Source organism: Physeter macrocephalus, chromosome 15, assembly GCF_002837175.3.
Source record: "Physeter macrocephalus isolate SW-GA chromosome 15, ASM283717v5, whole genome shotgun sequence".
Classification (NCBI taxonomy): domain Eukaryota; kingdom Metazoa; phylum Chordata; class Mammalia; order Artiodactyla; family Physeteridae; genus Physeter; species Physeter macrocephalus.
In genome coordinates this window covers 3,320,479-3,339,176 of record NC_041228.1, presented here as the reverse complement: position 1 = coordinate 3,339,176, position 18,698 = coordinate 3,320,479, and the positions used below count along the sequence as shown (strand labels likewise).

Sequence of the window (18,698 nt, the reverse complement as noted above, 5' to 3'; positions counted from 1 at the left end):
GGAGTTTACTAGACAGGGCCTGAGAACGCCTGGGCAGAGGTGGCCTGAACCTCCAGGGCTGGCAGTGAGGCTGCGGGGGGCAGCGGGCTGGGCAACCGGAGGGGAGCCAGGAGGGGCAGGGGCGAGGCAGCCCTTGCGGTGGGTGGGTAGGGGGGTCCGAGGGCGGCTGCGGAACGCCCACCTCCAAGCTGCACCTCGACTTCTGGACGCCTGTGTCTCCCCCAAACAGCTTCCCGAGTGTGTGTGGACCTCAGGAGAGAAAGTGAGAGGCCGAGATGGCCAGAGCCATCGCGGGGGCTGAGGGCCGTGGTGTGGGACTCGAGACGGTGCTCCGAGAGGGGTGGCATGGAGGCCCAGAGAGCACAGGCGGGGGAGGGGCCTGTGGGGGCCACAGGGACAGACACAGGCCCAACCCTGCTGGCCGCCAGCCGTGCGTGCTGTGTGGGGTCGTGCGAGTCCCCACCTGCGCTGGGGGCTGACGAGCTGGGGGGCGGCCCCCTGACCACACTGGACAAGCAGAGGCAGGGGTGCAGCTGGACCAGCGGAGAAGCGAGGCAGGCCCTTTATTGGAGAATCTGTCACCGACACGCAGACACACACAGGCCGTGGCCCCCCACAGCCCAGCCTGGAACCAGCCCAGGGGCCAGAACAGCTGGCACAGGTGACCGTCTACCCAGCGGGGGCAGGTGGCTCCTCTCGGGGTCAACCACGGTGCCATCTCTCCTGGCTGGGCTGCCTCGGGGCCCCTGGGAGAAGAGCCAGCCCTCGGGGGATTCCAAGGGCCGAGGGGGCCGAGGGAGGCTGCCCAGACCCACCCCGGCTGTGCCCCTCCCTCACGCTCACCTTTTCTTCCTGCTGGCTGCGCTGTGAACCCCAGGTCACAGGAGCAGGTGCAGGGACCCAGGGCCATGCTTTGGGGTTTGGTTAGCATTCACCCTAGCAGCGGCCTCTTGCAGGGGAGCCCTGATGGCCAGCGTGGGACGGGGCACGGCTGCCAAGTCTGGGGGCCCCTGCAAAGCCCAGAGAGGACGCCGCAGGTAAGAGGGGAGGTGAGGGGTGGGAGGGGTGGACAGGAGTCGCAGCAAAGACCTGTCCCCTGCCCGGGGGGCGCTCTGGTCATCTCTCCCCACGGGAACAGCGGCTCAGGCCTGGGCCCCCAGGGCGCGCACGTGCACGCTGGGCAGGCGGAACCAGGAGGGCGGCAGCCCCTTGCTGGAGCTGTCCTCGTGGAAGCGGATGCGGAGGAAGAAGTCGCCCGTGCAGAGGAACAGAAGGGCCCCAAGGCAGGCTGACTGGCCCGACGGCCGCACCTGAGGGGAGGAGGAGCGGCATCAGCCGGGGGCAGCGCGGACCCCCAGAGCCTCCAGGAGACCCCTGAACCTACCTAGATACGGAGGCGTGGGCGTGGGTGGGCGTGGGCGTGGGCGGGCGGGCCCCCCCAGGACTTGCTCCCGTGGCCCTCCAGGGCTTCCCTGCTGTGCTGCACCGGGCGAGTCACTGCACCTCTCTGGGCCTCAGCTCCTATCCTAGGATGGCGCTAATCACACTTCCCTCCCTGGGCCGTCTGGGGGTCAGGGAGCGTGGGGAGCGTCTGGAGCAAAGGCGCCATCTCAATAGGTAAGTGGAGCGCGAAGACTGTGCCTTGTGACCCCATCAGTCCCTGCGGGCCTGCGTGCAGTGACTGCCAGCAGGGAGGGGCCGGCCACGTGGGGCAGGGCACCGGTGCCAGTGGCACAGAGGTCTGACGCTGTCTTGCCGCTCCCCCAGCACACCCGTCTCAGCTCCTTAACTACCGTCGGGGGCCCGTATCCCCAGCCTGGTTCTGTCCCCAGGACTCAGGTACAGAGACGTGAACTCGTCTGAGGTCTCAGGGCGAGTCAGGGGGACGAGGGTCAATGCCGAGAGGCCGCCACGTCTACCAACCCCTAGGTCTGCCACTGGGGGAGGGGTGGGGCAGGGGACAGTGACCGGGGGCCACACGCACCTTGTCCAGGTAGAAGGTGCCGGAGCCCACGAAGGAGACGGCATGGCGCAGGTCGTAGGTGTGCACGCCGTTCTGGTGGTCCTGGAAGGGCACCACGCCGAGGGCGAAGGGCCCCACGCTGCGCGGGCTCCGGTTGGTCAGCCTCACCTCCAGGCGCACGGGGTCGCCCACCCGGCAGGCCGCCGCCTCGCGGTCACAGGGCTGTCCGTCCACCAGCACGTCTGCGAGGGACACGGGGCACGAGGCTGTAGGGCACCACCCAGCCGGCCCCCCTCCTTCCATTCATTCATTCATTCATTCATTCCCCGCTCCTTCACCCACCAAGGCTGCCTCCTAGAAAACAGAGGAAGGGCCCCAGTTCCTGCTCTCCCGACACGCAGGCCAGCGGAGACAGGCGTCGGGGCCGGAGCTGTACCCCAGGGGGGTCTGTGCCACGCTGGAGAGGCCGAGAGGGCCCCAGGGTCACCTGGGGGTCCTGAAGGGCCTCCTAGCTGCGCCCGCCTGGAAGGGCTGAGCTCTGGCCCGGACCCCAGGGGCTCCTGCAGGTGGAGGCCAGCCAGGGGAGGGACTAAGAACTGGCGGGGACTGTGCCCAGGCCGGGCCGAGGAGCCGTGGCTGGGCCTCTATTGAGTCACCTGCAGACCGACCCGCCCAGATTGCCGCAGTGAGGGGCGGGGGTGGCCCTGGGGCACCCGGGAGGCTGGACGCTAGCTGGGGGAAGGTCTGGGAGTCACGGAGCAGGGCGTGTGCCCTTCAGGCAGGGAACAGGGAATAAGCGGCAGCCAGGGGGCGGGGCGAAGGGGCAGGTAGACGGGAGAGGCTGTGCTGTGACCCCCACTCTCCTCAGACCGCCAGACATGCCAGCAGGACGGCGGGGCGGGTAGGCGGGGGGATCCGCCTTCGAGCATGGGTGCAAGGCACAGGCTGCGATTTGAGAGTGACAAGTGTCCTTACAAGAGGCAGAAGAGGAGAACACTGACTCAGAGGGGAGCCCAGGTGAAGACAAAGGCAGAGGCTGCAGTGATGCAGCCGCAGCTCCAGGAGCTGGGAGAGGCAGGGGGGATCCTCCCCCAGAATGCTGCCCGCACCTTGAATTCAGACTTCCAGCCTCCAGAACAGTGAGAGAGTCAGTCAAGCCCTGTTGTCTCGAGGCCCCCAGTCTGTGGTCATTTGCTATGGCAGTGCTGGATGCCGATAACGGTCAGTAAGGGTCCTTCCTGACACCAGAAGGTCACCGGCTTGTTGATCCGGCCGTGGAGGCCAGGGAAGGGGGTCCTAGACCTGCCGTGGGACTTCACACCACACGGTACTGGCCGTGGGGCTCCCAAGCACCGATCCTAAGCACTGGCCTCGTCACGTCTGCAGGCCCAGGAGTAATGATGTGACAGTGTCACCCGTGTACTTCCTCACGCCTGCCCACCTTGCTGTTTAAGGACTCGTCACGTGTGTCTCAACCTTGACCCCGCCATTACCAGCATCCCGCGGTGGAGGCTAGTCGGGGACAGCCCCTAAGTCACTGCCACTGCTCTAGACACCAGGCGACTGCACGGAAGACCCTCCTGCCCAACAGCTATGGGGCCTCGGTGCCCATGGGAGGAGGCCAGCGCCTCACTGGGGTTCCTGGAAGGCACGGGTCTGGAGAGTGGCCAGCCCTGGACGGGCCATGCAGACCCTCCCTCCAAGGCAGGTGGATATCCCCAAGGGGTGCTGGAATCTCTTCAGCTGACCTTTCCGTAGCACATCTAGGGCTCGGAGTGAGTGAGAGAGAGAGAGAGAGAGAGAGAGAGAGAAAGTGTGTGTGTGTGTGTGTGTGTGTGTGTGTGTGTGTGTGTGTGTGTGTAGAGATGGCCAGCCCTGGACGGGCCATGCAGACCCTCCCTCCAAGGCAGGTGGATATCCCCAAGGGGTGCTGGAATCTCTTCAGCTGACCTTTCCGTAGCACATCTAGGGCTCGGAGTGAGTGAGAGAGAGAGAGAGAGAGAGAGAGAGAGAAAGTGTGTGTGTGTGTGTGTGTGTGTGTGTGTGTGTGTGTGTGAGTGTGTAGAGAGGATACATCAGGAACAAGAGACAGTGGCTTCTGTCCTGGGCCTGTTTCAAACCTGAGAAGTGGGCATAGTGACATTCCCCGGGGCCCCTCTCCCTCAGGCCGTGCCCCCGTAATGCGTACTGAACGGTGAACCCAGCCAGGCAAGTCTGAGCCTCATGTGGAGAGAGCAGGTGTAGGAGAGCCTCGGTTGATGGTTCCATTGAGGGGAAGACAGGATTATCTGCAAATCAGCGAAGGGTGGCCGGCTCGCTGCATCTCTGCCCGCTGTGTTCTCCCTTGTAGAGAACCGCGGGGGCCACAGGCACTGGCCTATGGCTCATCTGCAGAGCAGCCCCCAGCTCACCTGGTGGTGCCCATTTAACCCTTCCCTGATGGCCAGCTCTACTTGGCCCCTGGGGCAATGAAGAGGGGAAATGAGGCTGCGGAGCCAGCTCCTAGGGGGACTCTTTCCTTGGCATTCTCTAAAGGAGGGGGAGGGGCATGGTCCCGAGGTCAGGCCAGGGTGGCAGGGATGGGGGACGGAGCTGGCCCCTGGCTGAGCAGCAGGCCGGGCTGCGATCTTGGCTTTGCCCCAACCCTTCATCCTGGAGGAGGCCCCTTGCCGGACCGAGCCTCCTTCACCTCATCTGCAAAACCGGGGTGATGATCCAGAGGCAGACAGAGGACCCAGCCAGGCCTGCCCTGCCCTAGTCTGGGGAGAGCTGCTTGCTTCCTCGTCTGCCTCCCCAGGGAGGAGGGCGACCCTCAAGAGGGCCAGGACCCACCCGTCTTGCTCCCTGATGTGTCCCCAGTCATAGGTGACCAGCTGTCACGGTTCATTCATCCTGGCTTTAGTACTGAAACTTCTGCGTCCCGGGAACCCCTCAGTGCCAGGCACGCTGGGACAGTTGGTCATGCCACACCCATGCCTGGCACCCACAATAACTGCCTGCCAAACTCACGACTTTCTGGGCTCAGCAAGCAGCTGTCTCCTTCCACCCTGCAGCTCCAGCACCTCCAACCTGGGTCCGAGAGCACCAAACCTTCCCACATCACTCACTGGGAGGAAACAGCAGAGGTCCGTTTTCTCTGAGAATATGACATGCTTCCTGAATTGAAAAGGATGCCAGGGCTGGCCTCTCCTGGGACCCACGGGGTACCGTGCAAGAAATCTAGTGAAAATGCATCTGAGATAACAGTGCTGACGGAGACCGTGACGGCTGTGCTCAGGTCGGGGGTTGTAACTCCACCGGCACTGATGTCCCAGCACAGCCCGTGCTGTAGTGAATTCGCTCCTCTGACTCTGGACCGGGGCAGCTGCGCCCCGTGCTGGGGAGAGGGGACCCTTCTCGCGCGGAAGCCCCGCTGAGCGAGGCTGGAACAGCTGAGACCACAAGGAGAAGCCCCAGCCACCCACCAGAGAGTCACAGAACTCAGCAGGAAGGAGCAGGGAAGAAATCATTAACAATTTCTCAAAGGCAAGCTGTGTTGGAGCCGTTTCTAAATTGCCCAGAGGAATGAGAACCACATGTCAAATCACGGCTCTGCCGGGAGTTCAGCCGCCCTGTGGCGCGTGCAGGGCTCAGCTCGATTTCCCGTCCACCGTCCCCGGGGGCCACCTGGCCCAGCCCCTCTCCGCCCTCAGGTGGGGAAGGTGGGCGCCGCGTCCACTCAGTCGCCAGACCGGGGCCCCTGCCAGGGACGGCGGGTTGGCACTCCCTCTGTGTCCGCAGCAGACGGGCCAGCTGCAGGGAGCGGGTGGGCACAGCAGTCCGAGTGTGTCCCGTGCAGCTGGCGCCTCCCCGCCCCGAGGACTCCTCACAACCACCTGGGAGCCTTCCCGCGGCATCCAGGCTGGGCTCGGTGAGACCCCCGTGGGAGCCCCAGGTCTGACGTCCGGGCGTGCGGGGTCGCGTCGCTCCCCTTGGCCTCCAGGGTCGGCCCGTCAGGCCGCTGCCACCGCCCACTTGCTGCGGTGGTGACCCCCCGCCCATCTCCAGGCTGGCGTAGAGCGAGTCCTGCCGCCGCGCAGTTCTGAGTACCTTCTCCGTGACTCCTCCCCGCTTGCCCTCTCTGAGCCTCGGTGTCCTCACCTTTGGAAGGGCTGATGGGAAAGCCCACCGCGAAGAGGTTTTGTGACAACTGGAAAGGCGCACGCAGAGGGGGCGGGGCACACAGCGGCCGCAGCGGGGCGGCTGGGTCGTTATCGCCATCGCGCTCACATCCACCCTGGGCAGTGGAGAACGCGCAGCGCGGGCCCGGCCCCTGACCGCCTCCAATCCCCAGCCGGGGAGGACACTTTGCATTTATATAGCTTCTCCAAGGGCCGTTCCTCACCCGCAGGCTGGCCGTGCATGCTGATGGGGAAGGATGACCAGCAGGGCGCCGGTGCGCTGGCCAGAGGGGACCGAGGCCGCAGGACGAGTCCCTTCAGCCTCTCCTGGCCGCTCTGTCCGGGAGGGATGCGGACCCACAGCCAACCTGCAGGTGGGCCACATCGCGACCTGGAATGCCCCAGCCTCAGGGGAGAGGCACCCTCCCACCCCCCCGGGGAGGCAGGGAGTGGGGTCCCAGCCTGGAAGCCCATCTCCTGACCCCCAGGCTGCCGGGGAGCTGCGCACGGGCGACCTCGACCCGGGGGCTCCTCGGGAGCGGTGGGCCGGAGAGACAGAACTCTGGCTCTGGGAGGTCTAGCCTTGTCCCCGAGAAGCTCCCAGAACCCTGAGCCTGTGCCACCAGAGGGGGTGGCGTGGTAGACAGAATGACACCCCCAAAGATGTCCACGTCCCAATCCCTGGATCCCGTGCAGTGTGTTCCCGCACGCGGTAAAGGGACGCTGCAGGTGACGTTAAGAAGGCAAGCGTCTTGGAGTATGTGGGTGGGCCCCATGTCGTCACAAAGGTCCTTAGAAGGGCAAGAGGGGGCAGGAGAGAGCCCGGAGGGCTGCGTGTCCACGGGGGTGGAGGGAGGCTGGGAGCAGCTGCGCGGCTGGCTTTGAAGTCAGGACGGGGCCGAGGGGTGCGGGCGTCCCTGGAGCCCAGAAGGCGGGAACCGGGGTCTCCCCAGCCCCCAGCCTGCCGCCACCCCTTGGGCTGGCCTACAGGACCGTGGGGTAGTAGCTCGTGCTGTTCTCAGACACTAGGTCGGCGCTCACTTGTTAGAGTGGCTGCCGCTCAGCGACCAGAGCTGCCGCCGCCTCCCAGGCCCGAGGGGAGGGCAGGCAGAGCCCGGCCTGGAGCCGGACTGCGTGTGCGTGCGTGTGTGTGTGTGTGTGCGCGCGCGCGCGCGGTCTGAACGCTGCCTGTGTCCCTCGTCTGGAAACGCAGCGAGTGTCACATTCTCTGTGAAAAGTGCCAAAGGGCAGTGCTCAAAGGTTCGGTTCGTTTCTGCCCGATCTGCCCCCAGGCCCCCAGTTTCTGAAACCCGAGGCCCGAGGCCAAGGCCACAGCACTCGTTATCTTAACGAGTGTCTGTGGAACACCCTGGATGTGGCCCTGCCCTCAAGCAGCTCCAGGTGGGAGGGACTCCTGGACAGGAAAGGTGGCCACCCCGCAGGACGGAGCAGGAGGGGCTCAGGACCCAGTGAGGGCCGCAGCCGGGCGTCGGCTCCTCTGGGCAGCCGTGACCTCCTCGCCCAGGTGTCCAGCGGGGTCTCACCCTTAACTTGGCCCAAACGAAACCCTCCCACTTTCTCCCTGAAACCCCACCTCCCCGGGGTCTTCCGTACAGAAGTGGCCCTACCCGGCAGGCCCACCTGGCGCCCGGAGGTCACACCGAGGTGTTCTCTGGGCACCCACACCCAGCCCGCCGGCCCGCCCGGCGGCCATCCCCATCTCCGCCCGTACCCACCCTACCTTAGCCCAGGCCAGCTTCCCGCACGGCAGCCAACGGTTCACAGCGGCGTGAACCGCGGGTTCCACCTTGCAACGTCCTCGCTCGCCCCTTGCCCGGTCCCAGAATAAAAGGGAGTTTTGATCACATTACGGCCACTGACCATGGTCTCCAGGGCCCTGCACGGCCCTGAGCCAGGTTCCCCCATCCCCGCGCTCCTACCACGTTGCCTCCCTCCTCCCTGTTCCTCCGGCAGGCCCAGCGCATCCCTGCCCCAGGGCCCTTGCACCTGCTCTTCGCACCACCTTGGCCCTCTCCTCAGGGAGGCTGTCTCTGACCGCACAGTAAAGAGCCTTCCTGCCCTGTCACTCTTCCACTCTTTTCATTTTCTCGTGACCCTCAACATCTTATCTGAAGTTCTTCTCTACCCGTTTGTTTGTTAACCACTGTGTATCCCTTCCTCCTCGCCCCAACACCCAGGCCAGGCAGGCACTCCTCTAGTTCATATTTGTTGAGTGAATGAGTGGATGAATGAAAGAGTAGGTGAGTGGGCTTTGGGGCAAGGGTACCTGGGATCAAATCCCGGCCGTGCCCTGCCCCCTTTGGGCCCCCTGGGACTCGAGGGGACTGGGCCACGTCCCCGAAGCGCCCCTGCAGAGAGGACGTTAGGACCAAGCTGCCACTGCCCGGCTGTGGTCCTGACTCGCAGACCCGGCTTTCGTGGAGGAAATCATTTATGCGGGAGAATCTCATATCGTAAGAAATCTCCGGGGAGCGGATTAGTCTCTTCCCTCAAAGCGTTAAATTGGGCCACAGTCCATCTTCTCCCGCCGCCCCCGGCCCTGCTTCTCCTTCACTTTTAATACCAGCCAGAGTCGCGGACTTAATTTTATCTGGCCCAGAATGGCTCCTGAAACGGCTGCCACGTTTATGCTATAGCACGTTGACAGGCCCTGGCAGGAACCCATGCTATAAATAGAAGGCATGATGAGAGAAGGGCCTGCGGGGCCCAGGCTGGCGAGGAAGGCCCGAGGAGGGAGGCAGCCGTCGGTGCCAGCCTGCGCTCTGGCCAAGGGCAGCCACCGTGCGCACAGCGGGCGGGGGTTCACGCCGCGAGGGCGCACTGAGAACGGGGCGGTGCCCGCGCCCCAAGGCGCCACCAGGTCAGGCGAGTCTCCCGTTGCCCACTCCCTGCCCCCCGCCCTCACGTGCTCCTGGAGGGCAGAGAGAACGGGGCAGGCGTTAGCGGGTTTTGAGCAGGGAGGCTGAGGTCCGGGAAGTGCCGGGGCTGCCGGGGCCTCTGGCCTCTGCCCCAGACGCTGCCCCGACGGAGTGCCCGTCATCCAGGGCTTGGCATCGGCATGGGGGCTGGAGTCCTGCTTCTGGAGGGGGCGGCTCTGTCCTCCAGCCTCGGTCTCCCCTCTTGCCCCAGGAGGGGCTGCAACAGCTCCGCTTTCCCACGCGGGGCCGGTTTAGACCCCCGCCTGGCCTCGCCACATGCCGCCCCTACTGCACGCTGCGCCTGGAGGGGGCCAGCCTTTCTTGGTGCCCGGGACACAGGCAGACACCGCCCTGGGGACCTGCCAACCTCTCATGCCCATTGCACTCCAGAGGGTCCCGGGCCCACGTGAGCCCGGGAGCAGGTGGAGAGCGCGGTGGAAGAGGCCTGTCCCGGCGCGGCCCTCTGCACCCAGGCGCCCCCCTCGCCGCCCCCCCGCGGGCCCCAGCCCGCCGCGCTTCTCCCTGTTATTAGTCTTGTGGGTAACAGGCGCTCCCAGCGGCACCCTGGCCACTGTTCTAAGGCTTCACAGGCACCGCCTCACGCAGTCCTCAGACCAACCCCATCAGGCTGGCGCTGTCACTGCCCCACTTTACAGGTGAACCTGCCCCGGTGCGGAGAGCCTCGCAGCTGGCCCGAGGCGCCCAGCTAAGCGCCCAGCTCCCACCAGAACCCTGGGCACAGGGGCTTGTGTTATTTTTTAAACAGCTTTACTGGGATTTAGTTCACAAACCACACAGCTCACCTACTAGAGTGCACAGTTCCATGGCTTTCCATAGATTCCCAGATCTGTGCAACCATCACTACGGGCAATGTGAGGGCATTTTCATCATGTCACAAAGACACCCCAAACGCCTTCACCATCCCTGCCTCTCTCCCCGTCCCCCAGCCCTCAACAGCCACGAATCGAGTTTCTGGCTCTCCAGACGCCCCAGATCCGGACTTTCACATGAGTACCATCATATATATTCGGTCTTTAAGGACTGGCTTCCCTCCCTGAGCGTGACGCTGTCAAGGTTCAGCCCTGTGGGAGCCCGCACTTCCCTCCTCTTCACGCTGGAGTGATGTTCCGTCGTGTGGCCACGCCACAGCTTGTCTTCATCTGTGGATGGGCCCTCGGGTGCTTCCACCCTTGTCTGTCGTAAGCGATGCTGCTACGGACACTCCAGGACAAGTGTCTGTACGGACTCAGGTTTTCACTTCTCGAGGACACACGCCTCAGGGCAGAGTTGCCGGGTCGTGTGGGTCTGCGTTTAAGCCGCTGAGGAGCCCCCAGGCTGTGCTCTGAAGCAGCTGCGGTATCTCGCAGCCCTACTCGCAGCGTTCAGGTTCTCCGCATCCCTGCCGGCGCTTGTGGCTCCTGCCTTTCTTTGTCCCAGCCATCCTAGTGTGGGTGCGGTAGCATCTCCCCGCGGTGCCCACGCCCGGCCAGGCAGCTGAGGCCCTCAGCGCCCCACAGGGTGGACGTGCGCCTCTGCCTGCCGGGACAGGAGTCTGCAAAGGCCCTTTTGTCCGGTCTTCTTTACTCATCGATCCCTGGCTGAGAACCTTCTGGAATCCCAAGCCCTTAACCCCACTCGTCCTCCTGGAGCCTGGGGCTGGGCGGAGGGCTGGGGCATAGTGTGGGTTCCTCTCCCCTCGGGCATGGCAGAGAATAGGGGGCTGGGCGAGTCTGAGGCCAGCAGAGAGCATCAGGACCCAGACTTCGGAGGCGCAGGTGGGAGCAGGGCCTCTGGAGCCAAGACGAGGGCCGGGTAGAGATCGGGGCCTGAGGACGAGCAGGTCAGGCACGGGCCAGCGGTCAGGCCGGCTCTGCGGCGTCCACAGCCGTCTCTCTAGTCTGGTCCACGGAGCGGGAGGGCGTGAAGGTCAGGGGTGGGCAGACGGTCCTGGCACTTGGGAGACACTTGCCAAACGGCTGTGGACAGCCCAGCAATTCTAAACCACGGTGGACTTTTCAAAAGGGACCTGCCTGGCGGCTCCCGGGAGTCTGGTCTCCTAGGTCGATTCTGACGTGTGCGTGTGTGTGCGCGCACGCGTGCGTGTCCCGGGCCACGGTCTCGCCCTGAGAGGCACTGGAAGACGGGTGGGGTGGGACCTCGGGTGGAGCCTGCGCAGCACAGTTCCCTTGGGGGCTGAAGGAAACACGGAAAATATCAGCAGGCCCCCCACCCAAGGTCACGCGCAGGTCACTTTTCAGTGGCAAAGAGGCGTGAGTCGTGGACGGCCTGCCCGTTCCTTCTTTAGGACACAGCTCCCAGGGCCGGCAGTGGAGGTCCTTATTCTTCCCCGGAGCCCAAACCCCCAGCAAGGACACCCTCCCGGCCTCACCCCAGAGCTCCACCTTGCTTGCCTTTCATTTCTTTGATAAAACTGGATGGCTAAGCAGACTTTAGGTCTAATTTTGGACAAAACATTTTAGAGCCTCGGGAACAATGCAGTAGGAATTAATGAGGTGAAGACTCCAAAACAGCCGGCGTGAGTCAAGTTTTCGAGGCTCCACCAAGCCTGCTTCAGCTAAAGCACATTTAAATTTCAAATTTCACAACACACACACAGTTTTCTAGCTGACATGAATCTTGGGTGGGCCTAAATTTTAGAGCCAAATTTGATTCAGGCGAGGCTAGGTTCGGGAATTTTTCAAGGAGCTTTGTCACCCTTTAAATGAAGCCAAAAAGCAGCTCAAGTGGGAACAAAATACAATAGCTGAGCCTCGGGGATGCGGAAGAGAACCAAGGCCAGGGGCCCTGGCCTGCCGGTGCTGCCCAATCCCCCCAGCGCTGGCTGTCCTTTGGGAGAAGGCACAGGCAGGTCCAGCAGAAGACCCTGTAATTCCCGACTAGCCAGTAAAAAGTGGTGAACTTTCTCTAATGCCAACGTAGCTAGTGGACAGGTACGCAACCCAGGCGGCAGGTTTTCCCTCGCTACCGACGAGAGCCAAGTGACTGACCTTTTCTCTGTGGCTGTTAGGGAGCTCAGAGCCGAGAGCGTACCAACCTAGGGCACCACGCGGGCCCTCAGCAGCCGTATTTCAGTCTACACACGCACGCACGCACGCACGGCCTCTCCTGCACGCCCACTCCTCCAAGTCTTGACCAACTGTGCCAAATATGGTGTCCCTTAGTCCAGATGTTTCAAATCTTAATTTGCTACTTTATTGACAGAGAGTTTGCAAAAGAGGTCAGGAGCACGGAGATGCCCCGGAGGTGGGCGTGCCGGTGTTCTGGGCAAGGGTCTCACACGCAAAGAGGCGGCGGGCGTCAGGCCCCACAGCCGCCTCCCGCCTCGCCCCACCTTCCGAGCCTCCCGCACTGCGGGGAAGGGGGTCGTTCTGTCGCCCGGCCGTGCTGGCTCAGGCTGGGGGACGCGACAGGGGAGTGACGGGCCGGGAGAAGGGCTGCTCCCGAGAGCTCGGCGCAGCTGCCCAGGCTCCTCCGGGTCCCGGGCCGGCCGCTCGTCAAGGTGGGCACCGCACAAGGCCTGAGTCCTGCTCTCAACGTGCTAAATGGTGCGCGTTTTTAACAGTTACTGAGGTAGATAATTAGTTCATAAGCCAGGATGCCTCTTCCCCAGCATCCGGGGAGGGAGACCGTGCAAGACCCACACGTGTAATTACCCTCAAGTTGAGAACAGCTCCTGAGGAGCCGTTTGGCTCTCCTGGGTAAATAATTTACTCTTACAACTTTTCATTAAAGATTAAAGGGAATTAGATCAAAATGGAGGCGAGCTGGAGTTGGAGGGGAGATGCGTGTGGCTTGGAGCTCACTCGTGGAATGTCCTCTGGCTTCCCGGGCACGTCCACCCGGGGGCCAGCACCCGCGGGACGGGCGGGGACCAGGCCGGTGGAGGGGAGCCCCCAGCGGCTGCATCCTGCGGCCCTGTGGCTGCCTGCGGACCGTGCAAACCTGCTTCAACGACGGGGAGAGACGCACGCGGCCAACACCACCCACCAGGTCAGGGGTCTCCCTCCCCACGGGCGCCCGGGTTCTCGGGCCAGGAGAGCAGGGTGGCAGAGCTCAGACCAAGTCCAGGTTCCAGGAGAGTCCCTTGAGAAGCCAGAGCCTCTGCTTCCTCTCCTGCAAGGGGGTGATGCAGCCAGAGGGCTGGCGTGCAGAGCCGGGGCAGAGAAGTGCCCGACAAGCGCGAGGGCTCACGACGGGGACCAGAGGCAGCGGTGCAGGCGGAGCTACAAGGTCGGTTCAGCTTGAAGAGACTGAGTTCGGGGCGGCCACACTCGAACCCGGGTCTCGCCTGAGGGTTCCGTGCTGGTGGCCGGCCCTCTGCTGTCCTCTCCCTAGCAGTGTCCCCCTGCCCCAGGTCTCAAGACCCTGCTCACACACCCCCTCCACCCGGGGGCCCGCCCTGCTCTTCCCTCATGGAACACTTGAACTCGGGAGGTTCTGGCAGCAGAGGCTGGCTGCGTGCTCACCAGACCGTTCCCCTGACTCCTGGGCACACAGCCAGAGTGCAGCGCCCGCAGTGGTGAGGCGTGAACACAGGACGGAGTCCCGGCCAGTGGACAGCAGGGGGGAAAATGACACCCCCCAAAGCTGGCCCACACACATCCTTCCTACAACCCCCCATCTGCCTGCTGACAGAACTAAAGGAGCTGAGAAGGGTCCAGGGGGCAGCCGCGGGATAAGGGAAGACTGTGGGATGGGCAGGGCCCCAGGGCGGGCGGGGCCCGGGTCCCCCAGTGGGCTCCAGACAGGCCCCACCACCACCACCATGAGAACAGAAAGTCAGGCTGCTGTGTTGGGCCCCTGAAATTTGGGGCTGTTTGTTACGGCATTTAGCTATGACGTTTACCGGCCTCCGGGGCTCGTCTCTCCAAACCGTTCCCTTTCAGAAGCGACACTGGGACCCAGCGCGGAGCTGACGTGCTCAGGACCGTGGTGTGAGCCAGCGGTGGCGCGGGCACTGGAGCCCGGGTGCCCTTCCCTTCCCAAAGGGACTGGAACTGCTTCTGCGCAGGGAGCACCTTGCTTAGTGGAGACAACGCCTCTCTTAGGCCCTCTGCTTCAACCTTCTCTTTTTGGACAAGCACTTCAGACAGCTGAAGATAAACCAGGAAGAAAACGGAAGAATGAAAGCTATGCCTGCTGGCTGGTAGCATTATGCAAAGACATCATTCTGAGAACAGCAGAGAATTTGAAATGACTTCTCTGTCTCCGAGCAGTGTCCCTACGTTTTCAATCTCTCAGTTTTCCTCTTCACTCAGGACTTTCTAAATAAAGACTGCTGCGCCCCAGGCAGCCCCTCCGCTCCACATCCAGGCTGGTCCTCCCCACACGAGGCTGTCCCAGCCCCAGACCTTCTCACCCACAGGGTCAGACCACACGGCTGGCACTGTTGGCGCCAGGAGGATATGCAGGAGTCTAAGGACCCTCCTTCCCCCGGATGAGGAAGCTGAGGGCCGGAGGGGAAGGAGCGCGGGGGGGCCCCAGCGGACACGGGAAGGGGCCGTGCAGCCGGTTTCGTGCCGCTGGACCTCTGCGCGGGAGGCTCGTTGCCTGGGCCCGGGAGCCTGTCCGGTCTGCCCGTCCAGCTCAGCCTCCCCTCCCCGGTGCCTCGGGGGCTGCACTGGGCATATCCCGCATTTTACCCGGGGTCCTGACACCACCACGGACTCCGGAGGGCAGGACACGGGCACTCCTCCCTCCATCCCCTGGCGCCCAGCAGGGCCTGAGTACCTGGGGCGGCCCCCCAGGATTTGCAGACCTTCTGCTGGCCGGTGGTGGGGCCAGGCCTAGGAGCCAGGTCTCTGGACTCTGGGGTCTGTCCGGGCGGGGAGACAGCCAAGGAGAAGAAAAAGGGTTTCCAGAGAGAAAATGTAAAAGGATGTCGATATAGGATTGGTGCCCTCGACTGCTCCTCCAGAGTCTTCTAGACCAAACGGAAGTCCACCTGCCTCTCTCCTCTGCTCCCTCTCCCCCAGCACCCTGTGACACCCCTCCCGCCATCCATCACCTGCTCACAGCCGCACACAATGCCCCTCATACTCTCTGCCTTGCCAGCTCCTCTAGGCCTTTCCAAAACTCAGCTCGAGCAGCACCTCCTCCAGGAAGACTTCCTGAATCATACCCAGCCCCGCACAAGCCCCCTGTCATATCATGTATGGCCTCATGCCGGAATTTTCCATTGACAAAACGTCTCCCTGATAGAGGTGAGCTCTTCTGAGGGCAGGGCTCAGGGTTCACTCACTGAACTAACCGGCGAAGGAACAGGGCCCGACTACGGCTTGCTGTGTGACCTTAGGGAAATCACTTAACTTCTCTGAGCCTCTGCTTTCCCATCTATAACTTGAAAGGAACGAGCTGGATGATTTCAGAACAGGCTACTACTTCATGGTGCTCGTGCCTGGGCTCAGCCCTCTACGTACGTACTCACACCGTTCTTTCTACTGATCCAAGGTGGCATGTCGGCTCCCTCGGTGTCTGGACACTGTGCCAGGACTGTCCCCTCACCCCGCCACACACAGCCCAGGGCCTGACACCTGCCTGGTGCTCAGTCAACGTTTACCACGTCAAACAGACTCTTTAAGTGGTGGCAGCTGAAGCTTCCCGTAGAAGTGGAACACCCCAGAGCACACTCAGATCACTCAGGAAGGACACGGGCCACCAGAGAAGCTTCCGAGCGGCCCACGCGCCCGAACCATGGGAGCCGGGCAGCTGGACAAACAGGCTGGTGATGAGCCCGCTGCCCTGCACTTAACTGGGGTCACTCCCGGCCATGAGGAAGGGCATCCTTTGAGCCCCCAGAGAGCACTGCCCTGCCGAGACTTTGCCACTGGCCCTTTGGAAGGTGGGCTAGAGGCTCGTGAGGATGCAGTAAGGGGGCCCCTCACGGCCCCTCTGCCCTGGGCGAGCACCGCGCAGCAGGCCCCACGGTGGAGCTCACGGCACGGGGCAGGGGTGGGGCGGGGGGGCCCGCACAAACCCAGGACGGAGTGGGGAGCGGCCCCCGCCGCACCCACCCTGGGCGCAGGGTGTCGGATGCGGGAGGGCGGCGTCAGAGCAGAGCAGCCTCAGGGAAATGGGCCCCGGCTGTCCGTGCGGCGCGGGCTGTGCACTGGGCCCGCAGACCCTCACCAGAGGTGACCCTGCTGAATGAGGCCCCCGCCTGGGCTTCTCTGACGGGGGCTTGAGCGTCGCAGAGGCTCCAGGGGGGCCCGACCCACACGAGAGCCCAGTCTCTCCCGGACTCAGGCGGGCTCCCTGCAAACGAGTGTGGACGGAGCAGCTCCTGGAGGGCCGCCTCCCCAGGGCCCGCGCCAGCTCCCGTCTGCTGCCCTCCGTGCTGCCCTCTACCTGAGCTGCTCCTGGCACAGGGGACGGGTGCCCTCGTGCCGCTGCCTTTGCATTGGCTGGCTCCTCTGTTTGCAGAGGAAGAGCTCGGGGCCAGGCAGCAGCCCTGCACCGCACGGCGAGTGTGAAAGGCGCCGGGGCGGTGCCGGGCACAGGCTGAGGGGCTGTCTGGGTAGCCCTGAGCCAGAAAAGAAGGCCCTTGCCCAGGGCCCCGCAGCTGGCTTGTGCTCTTCTGCTCTCGGGGACGGGCCTCTCGCCTCTCTGCAGGGACCGGTGGCTTCTCTAAACGTGCTTTCCAGCCCGAGAGGGCCAGATTGAGGAGCCCTGGCATGAGTCCCCAGGGGCCGCTCACACTGCACCTGTCACCCAGGGGCCTGTCCCCTGCAGCACTCGGGCAGTGGGCCCCAGGGGCCCTGTCCTAACACAGGAGGTGGCTGCTGCACGTCACGAACTCCTGTCCTCCCAACCGACACGGTGCCAGCGCAAGAGAGCACGGACCCCAGAGCAAGCACGGAGGATCCTTCCAGGTCGACCTGGCTTCCCAACTGAGCCTCCTGCAGAGACATCAAGACTGCCCCAGCCGTCCCTCGTCCTGTGACTGTACAGATGACACACCCGAGGCAGGTGCAGGTTTGGGGGGAACGCTCAGGAGGAAAGATGCACCGCGAAGGCCCAGGACTGGAGTTGGCACGAGGACGGGGGGCTGCCAGGCCACTAACTCGTGGGGCCCTCACCCAGCCTCAGTCTCTCACCTGTAAGATGAGACGGTGATGCCTGCCCGGCGGGGATGCTGAAAGACAGAGGGCGCAGGAGCACCGCGATGTCCCTCGTGAGTGCGCCGTGCCGCGAGCTCGGATGGCACACCCTCCCGGAAGCCCTCAGAAGTGCAGCTACGCCTGTACCCAGCCCGGGCCCCCCTGCGCTGTCACGACCCGTCCCTGCTGCTCTCCCTACGTGCTGGGAGCCCAGAGGGCAGGGGCTGAGGTCTGTGTCTTGCCCAGTGGGTGTCTGTGAATGAACAGCGCACGGGGTGAGCGGCGGGGGCCCCTTCGGTAGCGACACTGGGCCTTCCAGCTCCCAGCGACCCCTGGCCCCAGCAGCGCCTGCACCATGAGCTCCCCTCCCCTGAGCACGTCCCACGCGCCTGCACTGTCCTCGGAGCTTTGCGCGGATGGTCCCGTTCCTCCTCGCCAGAGCCCTGTGACAAAGGGTGTTACTGTCCCCATTTTATGGACGAGGTACACAGAGCTCAGGTCCTTGCCTGAGCTGAGATTTAGCTGCAGAGCTCACACTCTTAACTGCTTCCTTCCGCACGAGTTCCTTCGTCCCCTGCAGTAGCAGCAGGTGACATCGGCAGGATGGATGACCCCAGCGGACACGGAGAAACCAGGTGCAGCTCCAGCACAAGGGAGTCCGGCCGGGTGGCTGCCTGCTCGCGGGTTGCGGAAGGCGGAGTGCAAGGGGCGGAGGGGAGGGGCCTCCCGAGGAAGCTGCCCCGCTGCCCGCCGAGCCGATCAGTATGCCCTTTGAAACAAGGCCAGCCCAGCCCAGCCCAGCCCAGCCCAGCCCAGGGAAAGGTTAAGGGCAGCCCACCCGGTCGGCCTACCTGGCTGCACCTCTGAGTCTCTGGCCCGATTCTGTCAGATGTTCGATGGAAGTCACAGTGGATTTCCTTCCAGGACCCCCCATTTTGCTCCAGCTCACTCAGCCCTGAAGTGACCAGCAGCCAGAACAGAACGGAATACATCCCTGTGAGGGTCCAGAGGCCAGGGATGCTCAGGGGCCGAGCCCAGAGCCCCGGGCATGGACCTCCACCTTGGCTCTCAGATGAACCTGGCCCTTCCGGAAGCCACGTCTCCCGTAAGCGTCCGTGCTTCGGGTATCGGGCCCTGCCCGGCCCTGCCTCATTCCCCTGTCCCTGCACACGCCCGCCTGCTTCCAGCCCGCTCGTCGCCACCGGCAGCAGGGCCAGGCCCCCCGCGCCCCGCACTCAAGTCGGCGATGCTGGCTCCGCGGCAACGGGTGGTGCCCGCAGCTCCCCATCCGCCTACCCACCTGGGCTCCCGTGCCCCAGCCTCGGAACAGGGGTCTAGACACTTCGTCTCCTGCAGTCACAAACTCAACCAACGCTGGACTACACATCACCCATCCAGCATCCATCCGTGTGTCTATCTACCCACCCGCTCACCCGCCCATCCATCCACCCACCTCCCATATCCACCACGTTCCCACCCTCCCGCCCACCCGGGCCCCCCTCCCCCCTCCCCCCTC

The 18,698-nt window shown here is 63.9% G+C and overlaps 1 protein-coding gene across 5 annotated transcripts in view; it reads right to left on the bottom strand.

Annotated features, from left to right (window-relative positions):
• Positions 1-536: 536 nt before the first annotated feature.
• Positions 537-18,698, bottom strand: part of TRAPPC9 (trafficking protein particle complex subunit 9) — a 532,255-nt gene continuing 514,093 nt past the window's right edge. For 4 of the 5 annotated variants that reach the window (XM_055091306.1, XM_055091309.1, XM_055091307.1 and 1 more), the window contains 2 exons: positions 1,985-2,205; positions 537-1,310 (listed from right to left, as the gene is read on the bottom strand). In XM_055091306.1, the coding sequence (XP_054947281.1) occupies positions 1,143-1,310; positions 1,985-2,205 (389 nt within the window). In that variant the 3' untranslated portion in view covers positions 537-1,142. Of the gene's footprint in view, positions 1,311-1,984; positions 2,230-18,698 lie in introns of all 5 variants that reach the window. The other variant, XM_055091308.1, reaches the window with a different exon arrangement.